Consider the following 18,440-nt stretch of genomic DNA (forward strand, 5'->3'; position numbering starts at 1 on the left):
TTTTTAATCCGTTCATTAAATATTCGTTCGGTTGTATTTATCTCGTGTAAGAGAGGAATAGATTTAGCGTCATAGACTCACGTATATCCTATCATTATAAACAAAAATGTCTATATATCCTATCATTATATAGATATATATATATAGATATAAAATGGGATGGGATATGTGTTTATGTTCTGATCTATTTCCTCGCCTGTATTCTGTATGGCATGGGTGAGAAAAAGAAAGAAAGGAAAAAAAAACAAGTATTATGTGCTTAACCCAGTTATCTTACTTAAGGTTTTTTTTTTTTTTTTAAAGATACATCATAATGGATGGATCTAGAGGAACATAATAAATACAGAGAAGTTATTTCTCTCCCATTTCATTTGTATACTGATTTTTGTTCTTTTCTTGTTTTCTTTCTTCTCTATTCAGATACCAGGTATAAGAATATCTCTTAGCTATATATATATATATAGTGGAACGAGGTAAACACAGGAACTGGAGGATATTGTATATATATAGAGCAGAAGAAAGAAACAAAAAAAAAAAACGAAAGAAAAGGCGAAAACGAAAACAAACGAACAAAGAAAGAAAGAAAAAAAAAACGATTAGACACACACATACATCTCTCTCTCTCTCTGTGTGTACAAAGGAAAGAAAAAAAAAAAGAATAGTATCAGGTTTAGGTTTTGCGATATATGTATACAACACACAGCAAACCCTATCCAGATCTCATACGTGTATGGCATAAACGCACTCTGCAAGGCCTCCCACGCAGTTCTCCGCGGAGTAAGCCCAGTACACGGAAGACATTAGCGGCTAGTAATAGTCATGGTATTTCCGCTGCGACCTCCAATAAACAAATTGGCCTGCGCAGTAAAGACAAATCTAATCCTTCATCATTTACTCAGAATAGTAGCTATATCAGTGATGCGGATGCTGATGATAATGATGATAATTGGTATGATGATTATAATAATGAGGATGAGGATGAGTTTCCACCCTATGTGGATCCCACAGAAGAACAGGAGCTTTGTATTGATCCTATTCGCGCTCTTGCCATTCCCCGTTCCCGCTATCGCACTATAACGGAGTTAACACTCTGTCGAAAAGGCATTACTCGTCTTCACCCTAATGTGCAGTTGTTAGAGAATCTCGATACACTTATCATTCGGCATAATCGACTGCGGCAAATAGACTTTTTACTCCCTACATCGGGATCTCAAGAAGATCCACTCACAGCTACCGCACAAAGTACAGATAATAATAACGCGGCAGCAAAAACAACAACAACAACTACTACTACTACTACTACTACTACTACTACTACTACTACTACTACTACTACTACTACTACTCCCAATGCCTCTGGATATAATATACGTGGATGTCGTCTATTACGACGTCTATACGCCTCACACAATTCTCTGCAGACACTAGACGGGGATGTGAGTAGACTTCGACAGTTGGAAGTACTCACATTAGCACATAATCGTTTGGGAAACCTAAGAGCTGTCTCTGCACGGTTAAAACCACTACGCTGGTTGCGTGAACTTGATCTCCGTGGAAATCCACTCTGTGATGAGGTGGGATATCGTCTATTTCTCATTCATGAACATCCAAATATTGAGATTCTTGATAGACGTGCGGTTCGCCCAGAAGAACGTAAGGCGGCGGCTGAAATGTATGGATCAAACCGAACAAGAACTCCACAATCATCGCCGGTAAACACATTAACACCATTAACACTACCAGCCAACACTGCAGAGATGCGAATGGCACAGTCACCATCCCCATTGAGAAGAACACGTGGAGAGAAACAAGATGGAGAAGAAGAAGAGGAAGAAGGACAAAGAAGAGAGGGTAGTAGTAGATTAACACCAAGAGCAGTGACGTTCCCATCTTTAACTCAACCACAAGAAACACCAACAAAAGAACAAGAAGCACAACAACAAGAAGAACAAGAACAACAACAACAACAACAGATAATTTCTGTTTCTACTAGTCCAGCACGAGAAACAAGAAAGGAAACACCAAAGAAAACAGTGGCGTTCCTCAGGACTTTTACACACCCACCTGAAGCCGAAGATACGACCGCGATGCGTAAAAAACTTTTCCAGCCATCTCCATGTGAAGTGATATTGAAAAATAAAATTCGATTAATTGAGACCAAGAGACTTAAAAAACAACAGCTGGAATCTGAAAAACAAATAAAGGAAGAACAAGAGGTTCAGGAAAAGTATAGGGCACTTCATGCTACATGGGCATTATCACGTCAAGGAATGCCACTTTCTTCAGAGAATTGGCATTCATTTATTAAAGCCTTAGAGACCACACCATCTGGAGCGAGTGTAACATCTAATGAAGTATCATCTAGTACCTTGCGTCGTCAATCTACACGAAGGAAGTCGTATGCAAACCGGCAACAAACAGGAGAAACAACAACAACATCAAAGTCTAATACAATGGCTTTAAGTCCAGGAGGAGGAATTGATATTGAAGAGATTCAATTACCACCAGTCACACCTGTTATTAAAGGTCATGTGGACTATAGTGTTCTCTATGATGCCTTGCTGGGTCACTCTGATATTGTGAATATGAGACTTGGGAAGAGACAAGAATGTTTACCAACTCCAAATCGGTTGTTACGTATGGAAGATGTACTTAATAAGACGGCAGAAGTATTACACATGCAGCTGCAGCAACATCAACAACAGCAACAACAAGAAGATGGTACTTTAGGAGATTTAAGAAGTAAACAAGTTCAATTATTCCGTGCAATTCAACAGGAGAAGGAATCCTTAATTCCAGAGCCATGGGAACAAACAACTGTAGATGGTTTAACACTCACAATGAATTTATCGGAACAATTGGAATATTTATATCATATGGCAATGGCATTTTTTCTTCCAACGGAGTTAAGTGCATTAGAGGGACAATTCATGACAAACACTGCAGAGGTAGTAATGCCACAGGAAACCCAGCGAATGAAACGACCCATGAAAAAGGAAAAACATCGATCTAGTGATACTGGTGCATCTTCAGTTATTAATGGCACCTCTTCTTTCCCTACTACAAACACATTTATGCAACAACGACTTCCAACAGTGTTAACAGCCACAAATGTAGAAGTTGGACCCCCAGAACGTACATCTTTTCTTCGTGTAATGAACATGTTAGATGGTGAAAGTGGGGCATGGAATCTTAACTTGGATGAAATGACAGCGGCATTCTGTTTCGCCTATCAAAGTAAGGCACGTGTGAGTATAGTAGATGCGCTTGGAAAAGGAGAAGAAGAACGTGGTAATGCCTCTTCCAATCGCCGCGGACGACGTTCTCTTGTTAAACCACGAGTGAAGAGTGAAAGACGGCATGCGGAGAAGACACAATCCAACACGGGTGAATCTAGATCCAATACCTCTGCTGCAACTATCATCACCCCATCACCTCCAACCACATCACAGGGAGGAACAACAGGAATAGCAACAAGATCTGTTACCCTCATGTTAAATGTAATACTTTTAGATTTATTACGATATGTACCTTTTGTGGAAAGTCGTCTTGCCTTTTTCCGGGCAAAGTGTGTGGCAACGGCATCTAAAGGTGAGGGTGGTGCTACTGGAGAGGCTGCACGGGAATGGTTTGCCAAGGCCCAACTGGCAGAAACACACTTGGAGAAACTTCTACAGGCACTTAAACGTGCGGGTTTGAAAAGAGAAGAGGCAAACATTCGTTTAGTGCCTCAAGAAAGTATGGTTGTGCGTCCAGTACAGGAAGTGGGAGAACTCTTTCGAGAACGGGCACATTTATTAAAACCCATGTCTTCTTCGAGTACATCATAATCTTTTCTGTCTATATACATATATATACATATTTATATACATATATATATATATATATATATGTTTAGTGGTGAGAAATTGCTGAATGTATTTCATTATACAATGTACAATTTTTTTTTTTCTCCTTTCACTTTCAATAGTGAATATTAGTTCTTTTTTCGGTTTTGTTTCTATTTTATTTGTGTGTGCTTTTTTTTCTTTTTTAAGGATGATTTTGTATCATTACTTGGAAAGTGAAAATGTCATTTATTTTACATTTGAATTTTTTTACTCCTTTGAAGTATTTTTGTGGACGGAAAATGTCAATGAAAATAAATTGCTTTTCTTTTTGTTTGTTTGTTTGCATTATAACATTTTTTCCCCCTTTACTTCTCTCTCTCTTTATAAAAAAAAAAGGAAAGAAAGAAAGGAAAAGAAAGAGAGGGAGTTAGATAAACTTAAAAAGGAAGTGATAGGGAAATGAGATCATCTCTCTCCACTCTGTGGTCATTCACAACACCGGTGGGACTTCACCGCTATCTTCACACAACAACGATTGCGAGGCGAGTGGGGCGAGGGAGTTTCTTTGCACACTTAAATTTACCGAAATCGCCTGAATTAGATACAGCGGCGGTGCAGCGTGCGTATCATGATCTCCAGCGCCGCGTTCATCCCGATCAAGCCAATGTACAGGCCAAAGAAAACGAAGGAGAAGGAGAAGAATCCAAACAGGGAAGATCCACTTTTCCCTCTTCTTCTTCTTCTTCCTCTTCCTCTTCTTTTTCTTCTTCTACTCCAATGACGAATACAACGACGATCGCTTCCATGGATAGAGTGGCGGATGTGGATGAGTCGATGTATGCGAATGTCGCCTACGAGACGCTGCGGGATCCCTTCCTGCGCTGTAAATATCTCGCCCGCTTGAGCCGCGCGGAGGAAGTGAAGGGCGGGCCGCTGAGCCCCGCAGAGGAGGAGGCCCTCATGGCGGAGGATGACCGCCGAACTGTGGAGGAGAATAGAAAGATTACAGGGGGAAAAGAGGAGAATCTCACACTCTCGCAGGAGTTTCTGGTGGAGATGATGGCGGCTAATGAATCTATCTTTACAGTAGACACCACAGAGGAAACGGGTAGGGATACATTGAAACTTCTAATTGCACATCTTGGGGAACGATATGAGGAGTATTATACTCAGGCAAGGGAATATTGGAAAACAGGAGATTATCAAAACTTTCGTCGATGTGTGCTGGAGTGGACATATATTCGCAATGCACTTATACATGCAAAGAATAGGCTTGACTAAATGATTTTAAAAAAATGGATGAGGTCATACGTTGGGCGTTTCTTTTCTTTTTTTTTTCCTCTTGACATCCTAAAGGGGGCGTGAAGTATACTTCACAGTTATTATTATTATTATTATTATTATTATTATTATTATTATTATTATTATTATTTCCTTTTGTGTTTTCACAGAAAGATATACACATCCCAATGGGGGTTGGTGGCGGCTAATGCCAGTAGTGATGTTTTTTTTTTTTCGAGTTTCTATTCTTATTTGGCTTCTACTGTTCATTTTATGTTTCTCTTCTTGTTTTTTTCTTTTTCTTTTTTACTTTGTTTTGACCAGCGAGATTAAGAATATATACATATATCGGAAGAGATACATAAAAACGATATCGTTTCCTTTTCTTTAGTTTTTTTTTCTTTGTGTGTTTCTTCTATTTCTCTTCGTATAATAATATTCAGTAAAAATGACGCAAACACTCCAGGCGATTACGTTCAAAGGAAGTGTTGCCATTATCACGGAGTTTCTTGGATTTGCAATATACAGTATTCTTTACCAACGAGGTGTCTATCCAGAAGAAGATTTCAAACGAGTTACCAAATATGGTGTTCCTCTAATGATATCTACAGATAAGGATCTCAACGGATATCTTGCAGAAATTCTACAGCAAATAGCCACTTGGATAGCTACAGATAAAGTTCGAAAACTGGTCTTAACAGTGGCAAATGCAGATGATAATATGGTAGTGGAACGATGGGTATTTGATATTATAGTAGAAAGTATTAATGACAAAAACAGTAATAAAAAGTCTGAAGAGGAGATTCGTCGTGAAATTCAAGCAGTTATTCGGCAAATAACAGCCTCAGTGGCGTATCTTCCACTTTTGCAGAAGTATTGCGTTTTTGATCTCTTAGTATATACAGAGTTGGATACGGAGCTTCCATCTGGTACGTGGGAAATTAGTGATCCACGTTTGATTCCAAATAGTAGTGAGGTGAAACTACGTTCTTTCTCTACCAGTTTTCACCGTCTGAATGCATCTGTAACGTACCGAGAGGATGGACTCTCATAAAAACAAAAAAAAATAAAAAAAATAGATAAATAGATTGAGTTAAAGAGAGAAAAAGAGGAATAGAGATATTTGCATTACATTGCAATTGGTGTTGGATGGGGGTGGGAGGGAAAAATGGGTTCTTTTTTTTTGTTTTTCTGTGTACATATCCGTATGCCAAGTACATCTTTCTTTCTTTCTTTTTATGTGTGTATGTTGCAATTCCCATGTTTCTTATTTGTTCCTTTTTTTTTCTGGTAATATATGCATCTCAAGCAATGAGGACAAATTTTCTCTTTCTATTCGTTTATTCTTTATATTTGTCTCTCTCTCTATCTCTCTTTCTCTCCATACATATGTCTGTGGTTTGTTGCCAAAAATAACAAAAAAAAAATAGTAACATCAAGAAGAACATCAACTGGTGGGTAAAGCAGGACGAAAGGGTCGTATTCTCTGACGTGGGAGAAAAGAAAGAAAAAAAAAAAAACGAATACCACCAAAAGAGGAAACATTATTATTAATTATTATTAATAATAAAAGAAGAAGAAAAAAAAAATAATTTTTACCTGAATATGGCTAAAGGCAAAAAGAAGGAGACAGTTGATGTCTTTGCCCGGTTAGGGTCCTCTCGGCAGTTTACCTCGGCAGGTAAAGTTGACCCATCAGAAGTACGTCCTGCTGAACTTCTTGATACTGCCATTACCATTGCCCCTGCTATTCCACGAGTGGAGGTGAGTCTCAGTATTCAATTCCGCTGTCCTGTTCCTCTTATTGAGGGGGATATTCTCCAATTGTATTTACCGGGATTCCGTGGTAGGGCCTCTCTATTCACCCCAGAGTCTCCTCTCATGCAGAATATGACTCCAGTAAGAGACTTCCAGGGGTATTGGTCTGGGGATGGGATGAAAAAGTCAAAAGGACCAGGGAAACAAACAATGTTACTTAAATGTGTTCGCCGTGTGGATGCAGAGCAACTTGTATTAATTACGATTCCTCGTACATTGGGATTGATAGGACCAGATAAACTTGCGTTGAATTCTGCAAAGTTAAAAATAAGTGGTACAGTGGCTCATGCTGAGGGTGGTAAAATTCTTAAACAGGCATTTATGTCCACTACAGAAATTAAAAAACGACCTGTAATAGATGAGATTGTGGAATACAGAACTTTAATTTCATCTATGGATCAAACAGGTGGATTGGAGGAAGCGAATGAACATGTGGCAGAGGAACTTTCTCTGGAAGAAGTGGATCAATTATGGGAAGCTGCACATGAAAGATGTCCTTATCCTATTGGTTTACAATGGCATATTGCTGTGGCTGCATTCCATTCATATGAAACTTATGGACCTTTATTAAAAACAATTGTTGAAAATGCTATTGGTTGTGTTAAGAAAAGAAATCCGTTAGGATTACAAACTGAAATTGCAAAAAATTATGGTATAAAGGTTGGAGCTGTGGTACTTTTTCAGGATGTGTTAAGTATGTTGTATGGATCTATGTATCCTGATCTTCCAAGTAGTGTACTCTTGGCTGTTCGTCTTTTTACAATGGAACCTATTGATATTGCACGTACCTTTTTGGTGAATGATCCACCTCAAGTGTCTCTTGCTCAGGAAATTTTTAGTAGTTTCCGTACAGGAAATACGGAAAATCTTACAAAGTGGGCATACACAGTTTCTACATTAATACTTATTTGTGGTGTAAATACTAATGGTATGGAACCAGCTCTCCTTGGAGCTACTCGACCTGTATTATATTATGGAATAAAGGAACTTCCTCAGGATGAGTTACAATATATTCGTGGTTTACAAGATGATGATTGGTATATGTTTCCTTCTTTTTCAATGGTTCGACCAAATGTAAATTGGACGGATGAGGAAGCTTTTCAAGTTCCTGATAATGCGGTTTTATTTGAAATTAGCAATGTAGTGGATGGATTGGAAGTTTGTGATGTTTCCATGTATCCATATGATCGTGAATGGCTCTTACCACTCTGTTCATCTTTCCGAGTTCGAAGTGTAAAAACATATGATGATCGAAATGGTCTTACCCATGTTACTTTAGAAATGTATGGTTGTCTATATGGAGTGTTAAGAGATAGTATGATTCCTGAAGAAGATCGTACAGTGATTGCAGTAGTAGCGAAAAAAATACGCACAGATGCGGAAAAAAGTTCCTCTCGTGTACGTTATATCGCAGAACATGCATATTTAAATGTTAAATTAAATGAACGTCTTCGTCTCTATCCACAAACACTTCTCCGAGTACAATATGTAGAACACTACTTTGAGGTGAAACGTAATTCACAAGCAAAGGCTTCTATAGAAGAAGGAATTGTTAATTGGCAGGTGTGTACAACTCCCGTTCAAATGATAGATCCAGTGGAGGGTGTCATTAAACACGCCGCGTGGGAATCTATGCCAAGGAAATTCGCTCTCATAACAGAACAATGTTTTCTTTCGAGAACGCGGGTAAAGAAGGTGTTTGATGTTTCTGGTATTATTTTGGATTTCGCTACTTATCTTTGTGATTACAGTGGGAAAGGACCTCGGCCTATGCGACGATTAGTGAGAAAACGCGTCTCCCACGAGGCCCCACTACCCGTACTCCCAGAAGTAGTTTCATGAATATATATAGAGAGAGAGTGAGAGTGAGAAAGAAAGAGAGAAAAATAAAGAAGGAAAGAAAAAGCAGAGGAGGAAGAAATTTTTCACATGGCTTTTTTTTTCTATCTCTTTTTTTCTTTTTTTTTTTAGACTTTGTGTGATGATTACGATGATTATGATAAGGTACTGTAATGGTTGTGATGCTTATATTCTGTGGTTGTGGTTGTTGGTGTTTTTTTTTTCTTTTTTGGTTTTTACCCACGATGTAGAGTACTCTAAATGTGGTGAAGGGATAATAGCCATATTTGTTTATCTTTTACTGTAATTTTTTTTTTCTTTGCACCACTTAGTAACAGTTGACCCTACGCTGCTACTTGGTATATATATATATATATATATATATATAGTTAGCAGAATAGTGTGTGTGTGTATACTCTCTCATCACACTTTAACTACATAATTCCTCTTTTTTTCTCTTTTCTTTTCTATTTTGAGTTGTTGTGTAGTATCGTTTGTTTTTATCCTTCTTGTTTGTTTGTTTTTTATTATTTTTACGCACAAGCTCCTTCCACTGGAAAGTGCCGTGCTGCAGTGAGAGGTGGATTGGAGAAAAGGAATATTTATTTCCCGTACATCATCATCATCATTATCATATAAGCAAAAAAAAAAAAAAACATTATAAGAATAATTAATAATAATAATTAATAATAATAATAATAAACCATGCTGCGTCGTGCTCAGAGACCTTTTATAGGCGGAGGTATAAATGCCGGCAATGAGGCCTTTCTCTCCATGTGTACACCACTGTGGTTATCCCGACGTGGTGTATTTGCAGATAAAGTGCGGGCTGGGATGATTCTCAATGTGGATAAGCGGCACTATCGAGTAGTGGCCAACACCCGATCCCAAAAGGGACAAAATGCCGCTTCTTTTAATATTAAACTCGTGGAAGTTGGAACTGGGCGTAAGAAGGAAGTCACCGCCGGTCAAGGACATGACTTTGCAGAAGTACGGGCAGAACGTGTGCGGTTACTTTTTAGTGGATTTGATGATGATGATATGGCTTGTTTTGTTTATCCCGAACACAGTTCAGATGCGGGGAAGGAAGTAAATATTCCCGGTGATTCTCTACCGGATGTTCAGCAGAAATTTCTCTGTTGTGGAATGCCGGTGGATATACTTCACATTATTCCCGATGATGAGGATGGACCAGAGGCAAAGGATATATGGGCAGAGGTGATTATGCCTAGCAGTTATGCCTATACAGTGGAGAAGATGTCTTTAAAGGGTATGTATAGAATGGCCTCCTTTAAAGAGTGTGATGGGGTGGTGGGTGTGAATGACTCTGTGCAGGTGAATGATAAAGTGAAGGTGATGATAAAGCCCGATGGCACCGCTGCCTTTGGTGGACGTATTACGTGAAGTAAGTGATTTCCCATAGGGAGATATCTACATCAATCTATATATATATATATATATATTTATATATCTGTGTTAGACTCCACTTGCTATCATCTCTCTGTTGTGTTTATTATTGCCCTTCACACGTACGTGTATATTTTAGCTAAGGAGAGAGATATTGCCTTCTTATATATAATGTGTGATTCTATTGTTATTGTGATTGTTGTTGTTCTTTTATCCTTTTCCCAAAATGTTCTTCTTCTGTTTCACATAACCCCTTTTCATTTGTATTCCTGCAACTCTCCCTCTCCCTTTCTCTCATCATGTATGAGAAACGGAACGAAACGATTAAAAAAATAATAGAGAAACCACAATATAGAAAAGCATAACAAAGAAGAGAACAAGAAAAGAGAGAGAGAGAGAGAGAGAGAGAGAGAGAGTAGTAAAGATATCAACTAAACACTCTTCTCTCCTCATATATATTTATAAATAAATATATCTCAATGACGACTACGACTACTACGACTACGACTACTACTGACTTCAATGGGGATGCGCCCATTACTCGTCTGCCGCCGTACTTCCCAACAACTCGCAAGGAATGTACAAAAGAGACGGATCTCTTCTTTGCGTGCTTTGAGCAGCACGCCGTGATGGAGAATCCCTACGACACCGTCAGTGCAAAGCGGGCACTGCTGCTCTGTCAACCAGAACTCCGCGGGTACATGTCTTGTATGGAGAAACACCGCGAAGCCGAGAATGGGAAGCCGTGGTGGAGGTTTTGGTAAAGAGAGAATGAGAAAGAAAGAGGGAGAGAGAGAGTGTGTTTGCATATATATATATATATATTAGCAAAACAAACAAAAAAAAAACACATGTATTGATTTCAGTAGTGACTGTAGGAGTGAAAGAAGATATGACTGATTTGTACATTCTCTATTACTATTACTACTACTACGATTACGATTATTATTACTATTACTATTACTATTATTACGATTACTCTTTTTTTTTTTTTTTGTATCCTTACTTTTATTTCCTCTTGTATTGAAATGTCCATGAAACATAACACTATGGTGGTAATGAAAAACGATACATTTATACAAGATAACAGAAAGAGCCAAAAAATATAAAAAAGAAAAAATATCTTTAATACTTATTTATTTTATTCTATTTTATTTTTTGTTTCCAAATAATAATAAAAAAAAGAGAAAGAGAGAGAAAAAAGAACAACAACAACAACAAAAAGAAACAAAACAAAACAAAAGAAAAATGGAAACCGTTGAGCATCCTGAAAGGGCCGGGCAGGACGCCACTCTCCCACCCCTCACCGTTGAGGAAATGCATGAACAACTCGAACTCATTCTCAGAGCCTGTGGAGATCTTCAAACACTTATGCGCAATCGTCTCCCCATTACATTACGTGAAGTGTCAAAGTTGCGAAAGGCATTTTCTCTTGCCACTGGGGAATCCAGCGATCTCTGCAGTCGAAGTAGTAGTGTTTGCAGTAGTAGTGATGGCAGCAGTAGATGCAGTGGGAGTGTGCCCAGCACAGACACAGAGGACTCCCGCTACAGTCGACCAGAGTTCTGCGGGCCGCGAGGATTACGTCGTCGTCGTGGATTAGCGGCTCAACGAACAGTTATTAAAGAAACAATGAATAATAATAAGAAGAGTGATAATAATAATAATAATAATAATAATAATAAAAACAGTTTTGCAAATGGACAGGATCAACAACAAGAAGAAGAACAGCAACAGCAACAGCCGTCGCCTCGTTCACTTGCGAAGAGTATTGCCCGGTGGGATACGAGAGTTATTGTGTGTGATCGTCTTTTAAAGCGACTGGAGGAGTATGCAAGAACACGGCCAGAGGCACACACCTTTGATCTTATTACAACTTATCATGGAAACAGAAAACACTCCGATAGTAGTATTAGTGGAGTGAATGAGGAAAAGGATGGTGGAAATCATCCCAATCATGATAAGAAGAATAATAATCATAATAATAACAGCATGACCACGGAGATGGATGGAAATACAAATACTAAAAGAAATTGGTTAGAGTTATTTAAAATCCCACTTGAACGTCGAATACAGACCTTTGTGGTTTCTCTTTTTCTCTTCTTTACATTCATACCATTTTCTTTTCTACTCACATTATTTCTTCTTACGAATCTGTATACAATGCCCTTTATGGTGGCTTATCTTGTATACATCTTCACAATTGGGCGTCCAAAACATCCTTTAAAAAGGAATCAAACTTTTACACATCTCAAACTTTGGCAATACTATAGTGATTACTTTCCTGTACGTCTTGTTATTCCACGTTATGTGCGAAGACAATTTGATTCCAGTAAAAATTACTTTTTTATCTATCATCCACATGGTATTCATGGATTTGGTGCAATTGCCAAGTTTACCCTAAACGACGCAGCAAGTGCACTTCTTCCTGGTATTCATATTCATACACAAACGCTTAAAATGAATTTTTATGTTCCCTTCTGGCGTGAACTCGCATGTCTTAGTGGAAGTGGAGATGCCAGTGCGGATTGTATTCGCCGTACACTCCGCTCTGGTCCTGGTGAAAGTGTATTGTTGGTGGTTGGTGGAGCTCAGGAGAGTTTATTAGCGAAACCAAACACAAATGAATTAACCCTACAGCGACGAAAAGGGTTTGTAAGGATTGCATTGCAAGAGGGTACGCCGTTGGTGCCCGTGTATGCTTTTGGTGAAAATGATGTTTACAGAATTCCCCGCATGGCGGAATCGCAATTATGGAAACGAGTCGAACGGGTTTTACGCAAGTGTACAACTTTTGCGATTCCCCTTTTTGTTGGTAGGGGATGGTTTAATTACGGGTTTGGTATACTTCCACACCGCCGACCCATAGTAGTGGTGGTTGGGGAACCTTTAATAGTTCCAAAGATTCCAAATCCAACAGAGGAAGAACTGCAAGAGTGGCATGACAAGTACGTGTGGGCTCTGCAGCAATTATTTAATGATCATCATGGAGTATACGGTGTGGAGTCTAGTAGTTTGCGTATTCACTAATAATACAGTGTGAAGCATTGAAAAGAAAAAAAACCTCTATATATATATATATATATATATATATATATATATATATATATATATATATACATTTTCTGAACATATTCCTTGGTCCTCATAGTGTTTTTTTTTTCTTTTTTCTTTGATTGATGGTGTTCGTTCCCGTTTGTTTGATTGATTGATTGTTTGTTTTTCCCCTTATTGATTTTTGTACTTTCTTCCTCAGTACCCTGTGCATCTGTTTGAGCGTGTATGTCTTTTTATATGCATTTGAGTTTGTTTTGTTTGTTTGTTTTTCCTTTTTTCGATACTGGATACTGTAATACCCGGCTGGTAATAGTAGGAGAGGTAAATCCAATCGAGTCTATATATATATATATATGTGTGTTCCTTTGTTCGAGTATATGTAAGTGTATATCAATTGTTTTTTTTTTTTTTGTTTTTTTGAGTGAGGGGGTAAAAGGACCATTGGAAAAACTGTGGATGGGGAAGAGAATAACAGAAGTAGAGAGAGAAAAAGAAAGTGAAGAACGATAAGAAAACAGAAAAGATATATAAGTGAATCATAGCAAAAAAATTTTGAAAATAATTGAAAGAAAACCAAAAAAAAAAGAGTAATGTGAATGATTGTAAAGAGTTATTTCACTTTTTTTTCCTTTTCCCTTTTCATTGATTGATCGATAGATTGTTTCTTTTGTTAAGGGGTATATTTTCTTTCTGTTAATGGTATAGTCCACAAATGAAAACAACAACAACAAAAGAAAAAGAATACATTTGGGAGGGAATTGTTAGCGACTGACATCCATTGGAGTAAAAAAAGGTATATTATGGTATCCTAATCCATAATTCAATACGAGAAGAGAAAGGAAGAAAATAAAAAGAGAACATAAGAGGATACTAACCCTCTTAGTGTGTATTATTTCCTTCTATTCATTTCTTTCTTTACTGGTAGTGATTACACCTCAGTTTCTTTTTTATTATTTTTATTATTGTTATTATTTATTTATTTATTTATTCATCGGACTATTTTCCGCATCATTTTTTCATCGGACTATTTTCCGCATCATTTTTTCCATTCCTCTATACGAGAGTTATTGAGATGAATGTGAGGAACTTGATTCTTTTCTTTTCTTCTTCTTCATTTCTATCTCCAGCACCTTAAACTTTCCGCGTGGGGTGTTCATGATTGTATGAGACTTGGAAGTCTTATTTATATTTATTATTTCTTCTTCTTCTCCTTATGTGTTCTTTTTTATTATTATTTATATTATTATGTGAAGGCAGAAAAGAAAGGAAGGAAGGAAAGAAGAAAACGAAGAGCACACACACACACAAAAAAAAAAAAAAAAAAAATGTATGCCCGCTTTCGCACACGTTCCAAGTTCTACAAACGACCGGAGCGTACACTCCGTGCGTATAATGTCAATCCCAACATGTTGCGCCGACCAAAGGTGAAGCCTGGTCTTCTCAGTGGTATTTACAGTGATGAGACGGTGGATTTGCGTGATCGTGAGCGGCTGGAGCTCCTGGAGTCCCTCCGTCACCCACGCGAACGTGACTTTTATCAAGATCACACGTATCACAATCAATGGATACGCCGGGATCTGGAGAAACACCAGAAGGTGGAACTCGCCGCCCGATATCGCTTCTTCGCCCCGGATTATGTGATCACTCCGTGGGTGTGGTATCCAGGCGATGTAGTGGAGGTCGTCACAGGTGAGGGTGTTGGTCAACGCGGAACCATCATTGCAGTAGTAAAATATAAGAATGAGATTGTTGTTCAGAATGTGAATGTGCAGGATGTTGTGATTCCAGCCTCAGAGACACGACCAGAGCAGGTGGTGCAGCGAGAACATCCCATTCATGTGAATCGTGTGCGGCATGTGGATCCCTCTACAAACACATTATGTCAATTAGAATTGGTGAAGGTGCGGAATAAAGAAACAGGGGAATTAGAGGAAAAGCGGATAAGTCTTGAAAGTGGTGTATTACTTCCTATTCCTCCATTGGAGAATAATGTGGAGGTTGGGGATCCATTAAAAGATACACCTATTCAAGATGCGGATGAATCTACCTATGATGCGGAGGCTGAAATGGCGTTATTAGTAGAAAAACGTCTTCATGCGATGGAGAATTATTTTGTGAAGAGTCTCCAGAAATCTTATGCTTTTCATGAACCACTACGTGTGCGAAATGCGGAGGATATGCGGGCCTTTCAGGTGGATGTGGTGGAAGCGGCGTCTGCAGCTCTTGCAGAGAAGTTGGTGGCGGATGATAGTTCTTCACTACCAGCGTGGTGGAAAGAGGCTGTGGCCCCACACGTGGAAGAAGTGGAAGAGGAACTACGGGCAACGGCAGAGAGAGAAGCAGCAGCAGCAGCGGCGGCGGCAGCTGAAGTTGAAACAGAAGCTGGTTATGGTGTTGATACTAATGATGATAGTGATAGTGATAGTGATGATGATGAAGGAGAAGGAGAAGAAGAAGGTGAGGAGATATCGAGGACACATGAAGGGAAATGAGATATGGATAGAGGGAAGATGTCGAATCGTTCGCAGGTCTCAGAGGAATGGAGAGAGAGAGAAAAGAAGAAGGAGGGAGTATTATATGTATAGTACTGTGTTTATTATTGTTGTATGTTTACTAATTCTGTTGTAATAAAACAGCTTGGTAGACTGTTCTCTTTCTTGTTTTTTCTTTTTTTTATTCTTTGTAAAGGGTGTTGCGTGTGTGTGTGTCCATATATATATAGATAGATATATATACAGGTACACTGAAGCGAAAAGAAGAGAGAAGCAATTAAATAAAAGGAAGAAAAAAGAGAAAAAAAGAATACATATAAATAGGAATAGAAAGAAGAAAAGAAAAAAAAAAGAAAAAAAAGGAAAGAGAAAAATGGTACTCATGTCAACCTACCGCAACAGCAGACTCGTCTCTAAGGAGTTTCTGCATGCCCCTGTGATGCGATTCCGTGCACTTGGTGAGTATTACTTCCAACGTGCGTGGAATGGTTCTCTCAACTGGGCTATTCCTGGTGAGTATCGTCTCTACGCTGTGATGATTCCATTCATCTACTTCTATCACCGCTGGCATCAGGAGCACACATTGGATATTGATCACGTGGAAAAGGCAATGATCATGCGATGGGGCGGTACACTGGAGGAGGTGCGTAAATTATCTGCAAAGGACCAACTGCGTATTCGGTGCTTTACAGATATAGAGAAACTGTACTCGGCGTATGGGCCAAAGGATGTGAATGTGCAGCCCGCAGGAGATACACTCCCAGGGAAGGACTTCTACACTAAGTTAGGACATGGACACTAAAACACAAGAAAAGAAAAAGAGGGGAAATAGGGGCACATACATATGTCTACATCGGAGAGAAGAAGGTACAAGGATGAAGGAGGACAAACAACAAAAAAAAAGAGGAAAAGAAAAGGAAAAAAAAAAGAAAGAGAAATAAAAAAAAAAAAAAAGCAAGAAAATTAAAAAAATGTGAAGATGGTGTCGGTCCTATAGTGTGTGTGTGTCTCTATGTGTGTGTGTGTGTGATGGAGAGACACTGGAAGAGACGTATGTGGGTATACATATACATACCTATATATATATGGTATTTAGTAGGGAAAGTTAGTGATTTAGCGGAATGGTGCACACACATTTCACGCATAAATGTATGCGTTTTTTTTTTGTTTGTTTGTTTGTTTGGTAGGTTGGTTAGTTGTTGTTGTTTTTTTTTTTTCTCTCCTGTAGTTATGTTTGTGTTTGTGTTTCTTTGTTTGTATGTGTCTCATAAGTTACAATAATGGTGTTTATTTACTTTACAATGTGTCTATTTTTAATGTTATCTATAATTATGATAAGATCCTATAATGATTTCTTCTTCTTGTTTTTCTTTGTATATATGGGATGTTAATATGTATAGAAAAAGTAAAGAAAAGTCGTTTCTAATAAGGATGGACAACCAACGTGTAAAGACTGAAACTGAGGGAAAAGATAAAAAGATGGGCACTCTTGTACTTCCGCCCTTTGTGGCATCTGCCATTGTGGAGCATGCCAAGCGCCGGTGTAACTCCGCTGGTTATCTCATTGGAAACCGCACAGGTGATCAAATCACCGTTACTGATTATATTCCATGCACACATGCCTCTACAATGGAAGTTCGCTCCCGTGCCTATGCGGAGGATCTCAGTGAGCGTGTCCAGTTAAAGCGATACTACACCCCTGGCATCACCCTACTGGGATGGTATGCCGCTGGAGTGCCCATGCCGGATGAGGAAGAGGCCTTTGATCTCTGGTGTCAAGCCCCATGTGTGAGTTTCTCCCGCAGTCGCAGTAACAATCAAGCGGTGATGTTACTTGCCCGCATGCCCACCGCCTCTCACATCTCCGTGCAGTGGGAGGCACACGTGACGAGTAGCGTGTGGGTTGGCGATGCCTTGCGGTTTGGACGTGTGCAGGAAGTGGCGGTTTCTATTGAGGCGGAGACCCCATCGATGAATGTGTTACTGGCTGAGATTATCTCCAAAGCCCTCTGTGGGGGTGGGGCTCCGTATCCAACAAGTCGAATTACAAATTTGGATCGAGTGGCGTTGGAGGCGGATTCGGCTAAACGCGATCCTCGCAGAGAAACAGACACACGACCAGTGGAAACAGCCTTGGCGAATGTGCAGAATAAACTTCATCAAACCATTGTACATGCCCGTGCGGTACTGGCATCTGGGGCTGGCAAGCAGAAGGGAGATAAGGATGGAGAAGAGGCCGCTATTGTGGCGAACTATGAAGCCATTCTGGAGGAAAAGAACCAGCAGAGTAGTCGCGATGACTTTATCTCGGAAAGTTACAAGGATGCGTTGATGATGAAATATTTGGCTGCTCTGCTGCGCCGGCACGTGTCGGAGATTGAACGACATGGACGATATGAGGCAAAAGAGAAGGCACCGCATGGGGCTGGTGGACATCCCAATGCCACGCGTAAGATGGCTTCATTCCGATGAGGCAGAGAAAGAGAAGAAAAGAAAAGAAAAGAAAAAAGAAGAAGAATTATATATATATATATATGAAAGGAGTTGATGGTGATGAAATCATGCTTTCTTAATTTTTCTTTTTTTTTTCTTCTTTTCATCATCATGTGTCTATTGACTCTCTCTCTCTCTCTCTCTGTGTGTGTGTTTGTGTCCTTGTTAAGGCGCTGCTACGATGCCTCTCGTCTTGTTATTATTATTAGTCTCCCGTATTGGA

The 18,440-nt window shown here is 39.1% G+C and overlaps 9 protein-coding genes across 9 annotated transcripts; all 9 read left to right on the forward strand.

Moving 5' to 3' along the window:
- Positions 1–686: 686 nt before the first annotated feature.
- On the forward strand, positions 687–3,830 carry TM35_000111830 (uncharacterized protein; the record flags this gene model as incomplete). The annotated part of the gene is made up of 1 exon (XM_029024892.1): positions 687–3,830. One exon carries the CDS (start codon positions 687–689, stop codon positions 3,828–3,830), a length of 3,144 nt encoding a protein of 1,047 aa, XP_028883715.1.
- A 459-nt stretch (positions 3,831–4,289) lies between these two features.
- On the forward strand, positions 4,290–5,111 carry TM35_000111840 (putative heat shock protein; the record flags this gene model as incomplete). Its single annotated transcript, XM_029024893.1, has 1 exon — positions 4,290–5,111. One exon carries the CDS (start codon positions 4,290–4,292, stop codon positions 5,109–5,111), a length of 822 nt encoding a protein of 273 aa, XP_028883716.1.
- Positions 5,112–5,559: 448 nt separating this feature from the next.
- On the forward strand, positions 5,560–6,165 carry TM35_000111850 (rev7; the record flags this gene model as incomplete). The annotated part of the gene is made up of 1 exon (XM_029024894.1): positions 5,560–6,165. One exon carries the CDS (start codon positions 5,560–5,562, stop codon positions 6,163–6,165), a length of 606 nt encoding a protein of 201 aa, XP_028883717.1.
- A 551-nt stretch (positions 6,166–6,716) lies between these two features.
- On the forward strand, positions 6,717–8,771 carry TM35_000111860 (uncharacterized protein; the record flags this gene model as incomplete). Its single annotated transcript, XM_029024895.1, has 1 exon — positions 6,717–8,771. The coding sequence occupies one exon, from the start codon at positions 6,717–6,719 to the stop codon at positions 8,769–8,771; it is 2,055 nt and encodes a 684-aa protein (XP_028883718.1).
- Positions 8,772–9,473: 702 nt separating this feature from the next.
- On the forward strand, positions 9,474–10,172 carry TM35_000111870 (putative trans-sialidase; the record flags this gene model as incomplete). The annotated part of the gene is made up of 1 exon (XM_029024896.1): positions 9,474–10,172. The coding sequence occupies one exon, from the start codon at positions 9,474–9,476 to the stop codon at positions 10,170–10,172; it is 699 nt and encodes a 232-aa protein (XP_028883719.1).
- A 1,251-nt stretch (positions 10,173–11,423) lies between these two features.
- TM35_000111880 (diacylglycerol acyltransferase) lies at positions 11,424–13,205 on the forward strand (the record flags this gene model as incomplete). Its single annotated transcript, XM_029024897.1, has 1 exon — positions 11,424–13,205. One exon carries the CDS (start codon positions 11,424–11,426, stop codon positions 13,203–13,205), a length of 1,782 nt encoding a protein of 593 aa, XP_028883720.1.
- Positions 13,206–14,557: 1,352 nt separating this feature from the next.
- Positions 14,558–15,724, forward strand: TM35_000111890 (putative delta-1-pyrroline-5-carboxylate dehydrogenase; the record flags this gene model as incomplete). Its single annotated transcript, XM_029024898.1, has 1 exon — positions 14,558–15,724. One exon carries the CDS (start codon positions 14,558–14,560, stop codon positions 15,722–15,724), a length of 1,167 nt encoding a protein of 388 aa, XP_028883721.1.
- Positions 15,725–16,097: 373 nt separating this feature from the next.
- Positions 16,098–16,526, forward strand: TM35_000111900 (uncharacterized protein; the record flags this gene model as incomplete). Its single annotated transcript, XM_029024899.1, has 1 exon — positions 16,098–16,526. The coding sequence occupies one exon, from the start codon at positions 16,098–16,100 to the stop codon at positions 16,524–16,526; it is 429 nt and encodes a 142-aa protein (XP_028883722.1).
- A 629-nt stretch (positions 16,527–17,155) lies between these two features.
- Positions 17,156–18,196, forward strand: TM35_000111910 (putative glycerol kinase, glycosomal; the record flags this gene model as incomplete). Its single annotated transcript, XM_029024900.1, has 1 exon — positions 17,156–18,196. The coding sequence occupies one exon, from the start codon at positions 17,156–17,158 to the stop codon at positions 18,194–18,196; it is 1,041 nt and encodes a 346-aa protein (XP_028883723.1).
- Between the last annotated feature and the right edge of the window lie 244 nt (positions 18,197–18,440).

This window comes from Trypanosoma theileri (genome assembly GCF_002087225.1).
Source record: "Trypanosoma theileri isolate Edinburgh chromosome Unknown TM35_Tth_11_V1, whole genome shotgun sequence".
Lineage (NCBI taxonomy): Eukaryota > Euglenozoa > Kinetoplastea > Trypanosomatida > Trypanosomatidae > Trypanosoma > Trypanosoma theileri.